Genomic DNA, 14,147 nt, shown 5'->3' with positions numbered 1-14,147 from the left:
GGAGGGGCCTTAGAACACAGGATGTCAGAGCTGGGAGGGCCCTAGAATCCAGAATGTCAGAGCTGGGAGGGCCCTTAGAACCCAGAATGTCAGAGCTGGGAGGGCCTTAGAACCCAGAATGTCAGAGTTGGGAGGGCCCTTAAGACACAGGATGTCAGAGCTAGGAGGGCCCTTAGAACCCAGAATGTCAGAGCTGGGATGGCCTTTAGAACAGAGAATATCAGAGCTAGGAGGAATCTTAAAAAGTAGAACATCAGAGCTAGGAGGGCCCTTAGAACCCAGGATGTCAGAGCTGGGAGGGCCCTTAGAACAGAGAATGTCAGAGCTGGGAGGGCCCTTAGAACCGAGGATGTCAGAGCTAGGAGGGCCCTAGAACAGAGAATGTCAGAGCTGGGAGGGCCCTTAGAACCCAGGATGTCAGAGCTAGGAGGGCCCTTAGAACAGAGAATGTCAGAGCTGGGAGGGCCCTTAGAACAGAGAATGTCAGAGCTGGGAGGGTCCTTAGAACACAGAATGTCAGAGCTGAGAGGACCCTTAGAACACAGAATGTCAGAGCTGGGAGGGCCCTTAGAACACAGAATGTCAGAGATGGGAGGGCCCTTAGAACACAGAATGTCAGAGATGGGAGGGCCCTTAGAACATAGAATGTCAGAGCTGGGAGGGCCTTAGAACTCAGAATGTCAGAGTTAGGAGGGCCCTTAGAACCCAGAATGTCAGAGCTGGGAGGGGCCTTAGAACACAGGATGTCAGAGCTGGGAGGGCCCTTAGAACCCAGAATGTCAGAGCTGGGAGGGCCCTTAGAACCCAGAATGTCAGAGCTGGGATGGCCTTTAGAACAGAGAATATCAGAGCTAGGAGGAATCTTAAAAAGTAGAACATCAGAGCTGGGAGGGCCCTTAGAACAGAAAATGTCAGAGCTGAGAGGGCCCTTAGTACACAGAATGTCAGAGCTGGGAGGGCCCTTAGAACCCAGGATGTCAGAGCTGGGAGGGCCCTTAGAACAGAGAATGTCAGAGCTGGTAGGGCCCTTAGAACCCAGGATGTCAGAGCTGGGGGGGCCCTTAGAACAGAGAATGTCAGACCTGGGAGGGCCCTTAGGACAGAGAATGTCAGAGCTGGGAGGGTCCTTAGAACACAGAATGTCAGTGCTAGGAGGACCCTTAGAACCCAGAATGTCAGAGATGGGAGGGCCCTTAGAACAAAGAATGTCAGAACTGAGAGAGGCCTTAGGACAGAGGATGTCAGAATCAAAGGGACCTGAGAAGCCATCTGGTCCAAACTCCTCATTTTACAGATGAGGAAACTGACAAGAGAGACTAGAGAGGGCCAGTGACTGGTCCAGAGGTCACAAGATCATCTAGTCCAACCCTCTGATTTTATAGACAAGATGAGGGCCCTGCAAAGCGGGTGACTTGCCCACAGTCAAACGGGTAAGAAGGGGCAGAGCTGGGATTAGAGCCCAATCTGCGTGCTTTGCCTCATCATATGTTGCATCAGGATGGAGCAGGTAAAGGTAGGTAGGAGGTATCTTCTCAGATGGGGACCCTTCCCACGTGCCACACACGGCAGCCTCGTTTCGCACGCCCCGTTTCCAGAAGCGATTTCATTGGGGACAGGGACAAGTGGGAGAATCTGATCCTCGTCATGCTGGAAGGAGGAGGGGAGTGCTACAAGGACCAGTCCAAGAGTGGGGGATGGGGGGGAGGGCCAGAACATCCTTCCCTTCTCCGATAACTCAGATGCAGAAAGCGGTGCCAGGTGCATTCAAGCACATCTCGACATCTTATGTCATCATTTCTTGAGTCTATGGAGGGGAAGTAAGTATTTGAGTAGAGGACCCTGTTCCCAAGGAAGCAATGAGAAGAGATGGGTGGACTGGGGGCACCGGGGTCACTATCCCTTCCTCCCTGCCATGCCTCTGGCTTTGAGTGACCCAGACCCAGGACTGGAACTCCCATGAGACCAACGGCACTTTGTCACAGGGAGATGCCATCCGTGGAGGCAGCATGGCCTTGGCATGTGTGATGCTGAACAAGTCACAGCCTCCAGGGGCCTCAGTTTCCTCATCTGTAAAATGAGGGGTTTGGACCAGATGGCCTCTGAGGACCCTTCCAGCCCCAGATTTATCATAATGATGATGATTGATGATAATGACAGTTAATGTACAGCAGCTTACATAGCAATTACTATGTGCCAGGCACGGTGCTAAGTGCTTTACAATTATTATCTCATTTGATTCTTATAATAAACATGGGAGGTAGGGGCTGTTATGAGCCTCATTTTACAGATGAGGAAACTGAGGTAGAGAGAGGTTACAGTGACTTGCCCAGGGTTATACTAGGTCAGATTGAATCCAGGCCCAGCACTCCACCCATTGTACCACCTAGCTAGATCCTATGGTGAGGGGGAGGAGGGAGGCACAGTTCTTCGCCAGAGCGAATGCCTCACAGTCCTTTCCTGGTCCATGCAGTGAAATGGTTGCACCATCCCTGGGCCACCATCACCACAATGCTCCTCTCCTGGGCCCCATCTCCTCCGCAGCCCCCATAAAGATGAAGGCCAGACCACCCTACAACTGGTGTGACTTCAGCTTGTTTGCCTTGGCACTGCTCTGCTCATTCCTCAGCCGCTCAGAGCAGGTCAGCAGCTAAGGTCTTTCCCGGGAATACTGGGTCATGTTGGACAAACCCCCAGCACAGCCCACCAAAGGATATGATCTTCGATTTCTGATGCCATCTTATCGCAGTTGACTCCATATTCTTTGTAATCACCTAAGAAAAGATGCAAAAATCCATGTTTTATTCTGTCTTGGCAAAGAAGCCAATTACAAACTGGGGAGCTGGTGTGTGGGGAGAAGGGGCAGTAATTAAGACAAACACAAACGTTCCTACTACTGCTCCTGCCTGTGTCCTCCCCAACTGCTTGCACAAGAGACAAGAACAAACATAGGGGAATTTTCTTCCTAGGTCCCAGGGAAATGCTGACTCCTTTTCTCTTTTTCCAGTCTCAATCTTCAAAGAATCCTACAGAATCCCAAAGTCTGAAGGGACCTCCAGATGTCACATTTAGACAGACACATGCCTGACAAGCAGTCACTGAGCCTTCTCTTGAAGACCTTCAGTGATGGGGAACTCACTACTTTTCAAGACAGCCCAATTTACATTTGCATAGCTTTGTCAGGAAGTTTCTCTTGACATAGACGCTAAATCTGCCAAGCAGGACAAGGCTGGTCCCCTTTTCCCATGATGGCCCACCCCAGACTTCCTCACCATCCATCTTCAGGGCTGCGGACAGCATCTCAACGCACTTGTCCCGGACTGAGTCTCCTGTGAGGTAGCAGGGGGCCAAGAAACAGACGGATGGAGAAAATGTAGGAGAAGAGGGGCTGGTGGGTGTCTTTGGGGTCTCCACTTTCCCTTTGCTGCTGTTAGATCTGAGGACAGAGGAACAGGAATGGTCACAGCTGGCTGAGTCTCCCCAGAACTAGATTTCTCTGCTTCCCTCTCTCCCCCTCCTGGGGCTGCCTCCACACCAGTGAGTAAGAGTGCTGAGCCTAAAGTCAGGAAGCCCTGAGTTCCAATCCTCAGATGCTAACAAGCTGTGTGACCCTGGACAAGGCACTTAATCTCTATCATTCTCAGTTTCCCGTATCTGTAAAATGGGGATAATAATCACACCTGCCTCCCGAGGTTGCTACAGGGATCAAATAAAATAATACTTGGAAAGCACTTTATAAACCTTAAGTCAGTTAAACTCAGTCATTTTTCAGTCATGTCCAACTCTTTGTGACTCCATTTGGCATTTTCTTGGCAAAGATGTCAGAGTGGTTCGACATTTCCTTCTCCAGCTCATTTGACAGATGAGGAAACTGAGCAGACCAGCGTTAAGTGACCTGCCCAGGATCTTCTGAGGCCGCATTTGAACTCATATGAGTCTCCCTGATTCCAAGCCCAGCGCTCTGTGCACTGTGGCGCCACCTAGCTGCCCTACGAACCTTAAAGCTCTACATAAATGTAAGCTCCTACTTTTCCTGGCTTCTACTAAGGCACCAGCCTTGACCTTCTGTCTGCTTCAGGTCACTGTCTCCCAGAATCTCAGACCTGGAAGGGGTCCTCCAGGCCAAGCCCAGGAGCCCATGAATCCCCTCTGAGTCATTCCTGCTGCTCTTTGGGGAAGGACTCTCCCCACCCCGGCACCCCACACTGCTGGGTGGCTCTAATGGCTGGGAAGGTTGCATTTAACCGAGAGCCCCCCTCTGCCCCTCTGCATCCACCACCCACTTTGCTCGTCCTGCCCTCTGCAGCCAAGCAGAGGAGCCTGATCTTAGAGCATAGGCCCTGAGGCCAGATTTGAACTCAGGTCTTCTAACTCGAGGCCAGGTGCTCTATCCAACGCACCACCTAGCTGCCCCATAGTGGGGGGCTCCAAGCTAAGCTTCTCCCGCCTTCTTGGCATCCATGCCCTCCTCGCCTGCCCACCATCACCCTGCCCACTATGAATGATCATCCACGGGCTTGGGTGAGTCCGCTACTCCCCCAGGGATGCACGAGGCATCCTTGTAACTTTCCAAAAGAAAACACCAGTCCCAAGCCATCACTCCCCGTTTGGGTTGTTGCCTCCTGCTAGAACACAGCCCCTTGAAGGCAAGGACTGTTTTAAATTTTGTACAGCCAGAGTTTAGCACATAGTGATCCCTTAATAAATGACTTTTTCGGGGGCAGTTAGGTGGCGCAGCGAACAGAGCACCAGCCCTGAAGTCAGGAGGACCCGAGCTCAAATCCGGCCTCAGACCAAACACTTGACACGTACTAGCTGTGTGACCTTGGGCAAGTCACTTAACCCCAACTGCCTTACCAAAAAAAAAAAAACCAAAAACAAAAAAAAAATGACTTTCTCATTCATTTGTTCATGAACCCAAGACCCTTTCACCATTCTGACTGTCCTCCCCTGGACCCTCTCCAGCTTATCAACCAATGTCCAGAAGCATAGGCTCATCTGAGAGAACGAGGCAAGACTCAGAACGCGGCATCAAGAACCTCTGAGCCTAGAACACAAGACGAATCACTGGCCCCGGCCTTCAGTTTCCTGTGCTTGACACCTCAACACAGGCTGCGTGTAAGTCTTTCTCAGGGACACGAACGCAGGGGAGCGGGGACGCCAGGGAAGGCTCCCCCGGGAGCTTCACGCCTTTGTCTCGATGGGATCTCCTCTAGTCACTCCCTTGCTCTCCTTCATGTTAGCGAGATGAGATTTATAGCTAGATGTTGCAGAGGACAGAGTGCTGGGCCTGGAGTGGGGAAGATCTGAGTTCAAATCCAGCTTCAGATGCTTCCTCACTGTATGACCCTGGGCAAGTCACTTTCCCTCTATCAACTCAGCTCCCTCATCTGTAAAATAAGCTGGAGAAGGAAAGGGCAAACCACTCCAGTATCTTTGCCAAGAAAACCCCAAATGGCGTCACGAAGAATCAGACACAAATGGACAGCCATAAATGCTTCTTGACTTGACTTTAAGACGTGGAATGGCCACCACAAAGGCAGGGCTGCCTGGGGAGCTCTGAGCTCACATCAGCCCACTCAGAATCCCTATCTTCCTTCAGGGCTCAGCTTAGGTGCCACCTCCTCCATGAAGTCTTCCCTGACCCCGTTCCCTGGTTAGTCCTTTTCCGCTTCTCACATTACCTAGCACTTACTCACGTTCAGGTTGTGTCTCTCCAGCAGGATATTCCTTAACCACAGTACAATACCTTGAACACTTTTTTTTAACTAGGCCTCTGTTTTCACTGGCACAAGAACTCCTAGCCAGGAAACTCCCTCTACTGATACAGATAGGCATCTGTTTGACAACTTACATGTTATAGGGTTGCTGGCTCTCTAAGAGGTTAGGCAACTCCCCCCACAACTCCCCCAGGGTCACAGACCAAGTCTGTTCTTGGAGGAGGGACTTGAGCGCAGGTCTTGCCAACTCTGAGTAAGGACAGCTCTTTATCCAAAGGGCAGAGTACTGCCACTCAGGCCTTGGACACAGTAGATACTTCATAAATGATTGTCAGATTGAAGTGAATTGAATCAAAATGAACTGAACTGAGGCCTAGGCTAGAACTGGCTTCTTAAGAGCCTTTTTTGGTGCTAGCCTGTTTGAAGGCATGATGACCCTGCTTTGCTGACCCCCTTAATTTCATCTAGTCCTGCTCAGCCACCACTGGGAGATGCCTGGCAGGTCTCTGGGCCTCCACCTTTTCATCTGTAAAATGAAGGGGTAGGATTAGATGACACCTAAGGCCCCTAAGCCTGATCTGCACAAACTACGGCAGTTCCAGCCAGCTGAACCCTGGATTCTTCCTAGTACCACCTTCTTTGGCCACTAGGACCATGGCTTGCCTGGTTTTTCTTAAGCATCAAAGGAGAGGAGCAAGCATTTCTGTTTTCTTTTTTCAGATATGGGACAGGTATTTATTTTCTACAAACAAATGAAAAGCTAACACACAAACACATTGACAATAAGGCAAAACAGAATGCATTAAGTTAATAACTCCTGTTATACTCTGGGAACAAGCGTTTCTTAAGCACCTACCATGAGCACTTGACTGTGCTCAGTGCTTTACAAATATCATCTCATTTGATTTTCTCCACAACCCTGGGAGGTAGGTACTATTTATCGTTTCTATTTTACAGTTGGGGAAAGTGAGGAAGACAGTGTTTTAGTGATTTCCCCAGGGTCACACAGCTAGGAAGTGTCTGAGGCTGGATTTGAACTCGGATCTTTCTGACTCCATGCACAGTAGCTCTACCCACTGAGACACCTCGCTGCTTCTTCACCTTCCTACCTGAGGCCCAGTAAATGCGGGGTTTAGATTCTGGCTCCCCCCAAAGCAGTGCCTAGAGGAGGGCTGGCTGTAGGAGAGAAGAGAATGACAAAGTGAGAGAAGAGAAATCTCCTGAGATTCCAATCTCATCTCAGCTTTTCCAGTCATCTTCTCCCCCTTCCAGGGCCCAAGGCAATCAGAGGACAAATAAAGATAGAAGCCCACATATCTCTAGAACTTTGAGGTTTACAAAGACCCTACCAAACATCTTATCTGGGAGTCAGGAAGACCTGAGTTCAAATTCGGTCTCAGACCAGACACCTGACACTTACTAGCTGTGTGACCCTGGGCAAGTCGCTTAACCCCATTGCCTAGCCAAAAAAAAAAAAAAAACAACCAAAAATCCAAAAACTAACATCTCATCCGAGTTTCTGCACAGCCCCTTGGGGAAGATAATGAGGGTGTATTGTTCGCCTCATTTTAGAGATGAGGACACTGAGGATCAGAGAGGGTAACTGAATTACCCAATGTCACACAGTGCATATCAGTCAGAACTCGAACCCAGGGCTCTTCTGATGACAAATGCTATCCCTCTTTCTACCAGAGAGCCAAAGAACTTCAAGGACTGTCTCATTTTTGCCTTTACATATCAGTGACCAACACCATACGTGGCACACAGTACGTACTTAATAAATCCTTAATGTTGGATTGATTTGAAAGTGTTCAGAATTATCCAGTTATAGGCTTGCCTTAGAGTTGGAGGAGATCTTAGAGGTCACCTACTCCAAGCTAGAGCTTAAAAGGAAGGCCCTCTCCATCACCTTTCCTCTGCAGATAAGGGGACAGATAAGACAGAGAAGGCCAGAGACTTGCCCAAGGTCAAAGAATGTTATTCAGTCATTTCAGTCGTGTCTGACTCTTCGTGACCCCATTTGGGGTTTTCTTGGCAAAGATACTGGAGAGGTTTGCCATTTCCTTCCCCAGCTCATTTTACAGATAAGGAAACTGAGGCAGACCAGGGTTAAGTGACTTGCCTAGGGTCACACAGCTAGTAAGTGTCTGAGCTCAGATTTGAACTTGGGTCTTTCTGATTTCCTGGCACTGTATTCACTTTGCTGACAAATTAGAATAAGAATTCAGGGCCACTTTCTCCCCCCCAGTCCGGGCCTCCTCCTCCACTACAGCAGGCTCCTCGTCCTTATCAAAGTAATTAGCTGCCCAACAAAACTCCCTCCTTCAGTTACCATCTCCAGGCTGATTCTCAAATCTACCTGTCCAGTTGTCATCTCTCTGCTGACCTGCAATCTCACCTCTCCAACTGCCCTGCAGACATCTCAAACTGGATGTCTGGTAGACATCTTTTTTTTTTTTTGTCCTTTCAGTGAGGCAATCGGGGTTAAGTGACTTGCCCAGGGTCACACAGCTAGTAAGTGTCAGGTGTCTGGTCTGAGACTGAATTTGAACTCAGGTCCTCCTGACTCCAAGGCCGGAGCTGTCTATCCACTGCGCCACCTAGCTGCCCCTTCCAGTAGACATCTTAAACCTTTCCCCCTAAATCCTTCCCGGCTCCTACCGTCCCTAACATTGGAGAGGGTACCACCATCCTCCCAGTCCCCCAGGCTCCCAACCAAGGAGTCACCCTGGATTCCTCCCTCTCTCTCACCCCCATTTCCAGGCGGTGGCCAAGGCCTGTCCATTCCGCCTTTGCATCACCTCTAGAATTTGTCACCTTCTCTCCTCTGACACTGCCCCCACCCTGGTGCAAACCCTTATCATTATCATTACTGTTATCATCTGGCAGGGCTAGGGTTCAAACGCATGTCCTCTGATTCCAAATCCAGAGCTCTTACCCTTGTCTCACCCTGCCTCCCAGTACAGGATTCTGACAGATCACTCAACTGTCAAAAACAAAACTTCTGTTCTAATTGACAACGTAACACTCCGCAGTCCACCCGACTCTGGGGAGAATTCAGGCAAGCCTGTGGAATTCCTTTTCACACACAAGGCAGAGAGGGGGAGGTGCAAAACCAAAATATCAAAGAGAATCACCAGGGTAAGAAATCAGAACTCAGCAGCCCCACTCGGGCTGCCTAAAAACGGCGGGCCTGAATCCAGAGGGATGCGCATGGGGCCCTGACCCTCTCTGATTGAGGAGATGGCCAACCTCACTGGCCACCAGCCGCACCTGGGGACCGTGTGCACAGACACCTGAGTGAGAACAAAATGGCGGAGGGAGTTCTCTAATTCTACTGTCAGACAGTCAGTCAACAAACATTTATTAAGCACCTACTATGTGCCATGCATTGGGGATACAAAGGAAGGCAAAAGACAGTCCCTGCCCTCAAGGGACCCTCCCAGTCCAATAGGGTACATACAAGATACTCCATGGTATTGACTAATGACCCTCTGAGTCCCTTCCAGCTCTAAGCCCACAGAGACGCCTTAATTCCCTCAGGCCGTCCCTTGGCATCACCTCTTTTTGTCTTTCTGTTCCATCCTTCTCTCCTGGACTTGGGTTTTGCCATATCGAAGAGCCCAGGTGGCTGTGGTCAGGGCACCATGCCCGTCCCTCTGGATTCAGGCCTGCCCTTTCTTGGCAGCTCTAGGCAGGGTTTTGAGCCCAACAGAGGATGGATGACTTCTACCCAGGGGCAGGCCGTGGGGCAGATGGAGTGTCTGGTGGGCCACCATAGCAGTAACAGAGTATATGGAGTGGAGAGATACGTAAGAAGCTTACAAAGGCAGGAAGGGATCAAGTGGTGAGGAGCTTTGAATGCCAAATGAAGGATTTATATTTTAATTCTGGAGGCAATAGGGAGCCATAGAAGTTTGTTGAGTAGGGGAAGAGGACTTAGACTTTATTTTATTTTACTTAAAATTTATTTAGTATTTTATTTTTCCCCAGTTACACGTAAAAGCAATTTTTAACATTTGTTTTTAAAACTGTGAGTTCCAAATTCTCTTCCTCTCTCCCCACCCCGCCTCATTGAGAAAGCAAGCAATTCGATGTTATACATGTGCAGTCTTGCAAAACATTTCCATAGTAGTCATATTGTGAAAGTAAACATAGACAAAAAAAAACCCTCAAGAAAAATAAAGTAAAAAAAGTGTGCTTCAATCTGCATTCAGAGATGAGTTGTCTTCAGAGTCGTCTTGGATCATCGTATTTCTGGGAAGAGCAAAGTCATTCACAGCAGATCATCTTACAATATTGTTTTCACTTTGTACACAGCACATTTCACTTTGCATCAGTTCATGTAAGTATTTCCAGGTTTTTCTGAGAGCATCCTGCTCATCATTTCTTATAACACAATAGCATTCCATCATAATTACATACTACAATTTGTTTAGCCATTCCCCAACTGATGGTTATCCCCTCAATTTCCAATTCTTTGCCACCAGAAAAGAGCTGCTACAAATATTTTTCTACATATAGGTACTTTTCCTTTCTGTTTTTTTTATCTCTTTTGGGATACAGATCTACTAGTGGTATCACCAAGTCAAAGGGTATGCATGGTTTTATAGCCCTTTGGGCATAGTTCCAAATTGCTCTACAGAAAGGTTGAATTAGTTCACAACTCCACCAACAATGCATTCATGTCTCATTTCCCCCACATTCCCCTCCAACATTTGTCATTTTCCTTTTCCATCCTATTAGCCAATCTAATAGGTATGAAGTAGTACCTCAGAATTGTTTTAATTTGCATTTCTCCAATCAATAGTAAGTTAGAGCACTTTTTTATATGGCTATAGATGGTTTTGATTACTTAATCTGAAAACTGTTCACATCTTTTGATCATTTATCAATTGGGGAATGGCCTTTATTTTTATAAATTTGACTCAGTTCCCTATATGTGTGAGAAAAGAAGCCTTTATCAGAGAAACTTGCTTTAAGATTTTTTTCAGTTACTATTGCTATTTCCCTCCATCCTATTTCCCCATCCCCACTTATTCTATTCTCTCTCTCCCTTCACCCTATCTCTCCTCAAAAGTGTTTTGCTTCTTATCAGCCCCTCCTTCAATCTGCCCTCCATTCTATCACACCCCCCTCCTTCTTTTATCACCTTCCCCTCCTACTTTACTGCAGGGTAAGAGAGATTTCTATACCCAGTTGAGTGTGTATGTCATTCCTTCTTTGAGTCAATTCTGATGAGAGTAAGGTTCACTCACTTCCTCTTACCTCCCCCCTCTTTCCCTCCACTGTAAAAGCTATTTTATGTGAGATAATTGACTTTATTCTACCTCTCCCTTTCCCTTTCTCCCTGTACATTTTTCTCTTACCCCTTAATTTTTTTTTTAGATATCATCCCTTCATATTCAACTCATGCCTGTTCCTTCTGTCTATATATACTCTTTCTCACTGCCATAATAATGAGAAAGTTCTTATGAGTTATAAGTATCATCTTCCCATGTAAGAATGTAAACAGTTTAACCTCATTAAGTCTCTTATGATTTCCCTTTCTTGTTTACCTTTTTATGCTTCTCTTGAGTCTTGTATTTGAAAGTCAAATTTTCTTATTCAGCTCTGGTCTTTTCATCATGAATGCTTGAAAGTCCTCTACTTCATTAAATATCCATTTTTTCCCTGAAAGATTATACTCAGTTTTGCTGGGTAGGTGATTCTTGGTTGTAATTCTAGCTCTTTTGCCTTCCAGAATATCATATTCCAAGCCCTCTGATTCTTTAATGTAGAAGCTGCTAAATCTTGTGTTATCCTGACTGTGGCTCCATGATATTTGAATTGTTTCTTTCTGGCTGCTTGCAATATTTTCTCCTTGACCTGGGAGCTCTGGAATTTGGCTATTAATATTCCAGGGAATTTTCATTTTGGGATCTCTTTCAGGAGGTGATTGGTGGATTCTTTCAATTTCCACTTTGCCCTCTGGTTCTAGAATATCAGGGCAGTTTTCCTTGATAATTTCCTGAAAGATGATGTCTAGGCTTTTTTGATCATTGCCTTTAGGTAGTCCAATAATTTTAAAATTAGCTCTCCTGGATCTATTTTCCAGGTCACTTGTTTTTCCAGTGAGATATTTCACATTGTCTTCTATTTTTTCATTCTTTTGGTTTTGTTTTATTGTTTCTTGATTTCTCATAAAGTTGTTAGCTTCCATTTGCTCAATTCTAATTTTTAAGGAATTATTTTCTTCAGTGAATTTTTGTGCCTCTTTTTCCATTTGGCCAATTCTGCTTTTTAAGGCCTTCTTCTCCTCATTGGCTTTTTGGACCTCTTTTACTATTTGGCCTAGTCTGTTTTTTAAGGTGTTATTTTCTTCAGTATTTTTTTGTGTCTCCTTTAGCAAGCTGTTGACTCCTTTTTCATGATTTTCTTGCATCACTCTCATTTCTCTTCCCAATCTTTCCTCTACTTCTCTTCCTTGATTTTCAAAATCCTTTTTGAGCTCTTCCATGGCCTGAGACCAATTCATGTTTTTCTTGGAGGCTTTAGATGTAGGAGCTTCGACTTTGTTATCTTCTTCTGAGTGTGTGTTTTAATCTTCCTTGTCACCATAGTAACTTTCTATGTTCAGAATTTTTTTTTCTGTTGTTTGCTCATTTCCCCAGCCTATTTCTTGACTTTTAACTCTTTGTTAAGTAGGGCTCTCCTTCCAGGGTGGTGGGTTGCACTGTCCCAAGCTTCTGGGGTTTTGTGCAGCTGTTTTCAGAGATGCTTCTAGGGACCTGTAAGTTTTCAGTTCTTCCAAGGCGGTACAACCAAAGGAGAGGTGTTTACGCCTCTCCTGGCCTGAGCTCTGGTCTGTGAGTGACCCCAAGCACTCTTTTCTGCCCTGAACTGTGAGGAGGGTCCCCCATTTCACTGTGGCTTCAAGCTCTGCTACGCCAGTGCCAGATCCCAGTACGGACAAAACAACGGAATCCTGCCTCGGTGCCAGCAAAGAGAGCCCTGTAATCTCCTTCTCATCAGTTGTTCGATCCCCTAACCACCTGTGGGCAGAGAGCTCCAGAAGCGGCTGCCACCGCTGCTACTGCTGATTCAGTGACTCCAGACACCCGCTCCTGGTTTGCTGGGGTCGGGGCTGTGCTGGGGTCTGCGCGGGAATGAGCTCCACTCTCACCCTGGTGCAACAGACCTTTCCTGCCAACCTTCTGAGTTGTCTTTGGCTGGAGAATTGTTTTACCCCATCTTTTTGTGGATTCTGCTGTTTATGGCATTAATTAAAGGTGTTTGGAGGGGCTTTGGGGAGAGCTCAGGGCAGTCGCTGCCTTTTCTCCACCATCTTGGCTCCAACCTGGGACTTAGACTTTAGGGAAATCATTTTGGCACCAGTGTAAAGTGGTGGAATCAAGCCTTTATAGAACCAGCCTGCCAATCACATATTGACTTGCTATTGTTCTTTGGTCACGTCCAACTCTTCATGAGCCCATTTGGAGTTTTCTTGGCAAAGATACTGGAGTGGTTTGCCATTTCCTTCTCCAGCTCATTTTACAGATGAGGAAATTGAGGCAAATAGGGTTAAAGGACTCGCCTAAGATCACACAGATGATAAGTGTCTGAGGCTGAATTTGAACTCAGGTCTTCCTGACCCTAGACCTGACACTCTCTTCACTACACCACCTAGCTGCCCACATATTGACTTAGAAAACCACATATTGACATTTTCCATATTTTATAGTATTTTAATTTATTTTGTTAAATATTTACCAATTACATTTTAATCTAGATTGAGCTGCACTTGGGAGTACTGTGGGCCCAATGCCAGCTGAGGCCTCTGGTGAAGAGGACAGATTGGAGTGGGCAAAGACACCAATGAAAGCCCCTGGGCAGAAACCATCCAACCTCTGATGGGGTCAAAACCCTGTCTCAAGCTGCCAAGAGAGGGCAGGCCGCCTGAACCCAGAGGAGCGCATATGGGGTCCTGACCACTGCAGACTGGGCTCTCCCATAGTCAAAACCCAAGTCCAGGAGAGAAGGATGGAACGGAAAGACAAAAAGAGGTGATGCCAAGGTACAGCCTGAGGGAATTAAGGCATCTCTGTGGACTGAGAGCTGGAAGGGACTTGGAGGTCATTAGTCAATCCTTATTTTACAAAGGAGGAAACTAAGGGCCTAAGTGCCAAAGTGAGTTGAATTCACTTTTTCGGGCTTATTAAGCACTGTGCTCCAGGCTGGAAGAGGAAGGAAGGAAGGACAGAAGGAAGGAAGGGAGGCAGGGAGGAGGGAAAGAAAGAAAGGGAGAGGGAACTAGATATAGAAAAGAAGGAAGGAAGAAAAGAAGGAAGGAAAGGAGGAACAGAAGGAAGAAGAGAGAAAGGAAAGGAAAGGAGAGAGAAAAAGGGAGGTAGGGAGAGAGAGAGAGAGAAAGGAAGGAAGGAAAGAAGG

The 14,147-nt window shown here is 47.1% G+C and overlaps 1 protein-coding gene across 2 annotated transcripts in view; it reads right to left on the bottom strand.

The window, feature by feature from the left end:
• TCEA3 (transcription elongation factor A3) overlaps positions 1-14,147 on the bottom strand; it is a 37,390-nt gene that overhangs the window by 8,586 nt on the left and 14,657 nt on the right. For both annotated transcript variants that reach the window (XR_003567250.1, XM_027841425.1), the window contains exons 6-7: positions 3,270-3,433; positions 2,715-2,771 (exon numbers count right to left, since the gene is read on the bottom strand). Coding sequence is in view for 1 of the 2 variants with exons in the window: in XM_027841425.1 (XP_027697226.1) it covers positions 2,715-2,771; positions 3,270-3,433 (221 nt within the window). In the remaining variant the exon portion in view is untranslated. The remainder of the gene's footprint in view (positions 1-2,714; positions 2,772-3,269; positions 3,434-14,147) is intronic.

This window comes from Vombatus ursinus, unplaced genomic scaffold (assembly GCF_900497805.2).
Source record: "Vombatus ursinus unplaced genomic scaffold, bare-nosed wombat genome assembly UNPS02014859.1, whole genome shotgun sequence".
Taxonomy (NCBI): domain Eukaryota; kingdom Metazoa; phylum Chordata; class Mammalia; order Diprotodontia; family Vombatidae; genus Vombatus; species Vombatus ursinus.
The sequence above is the reverse complement of the archived record's forward strand: the minus strand, read 5'-3'. Positions and strand labels throughout refer to the sequence as shown.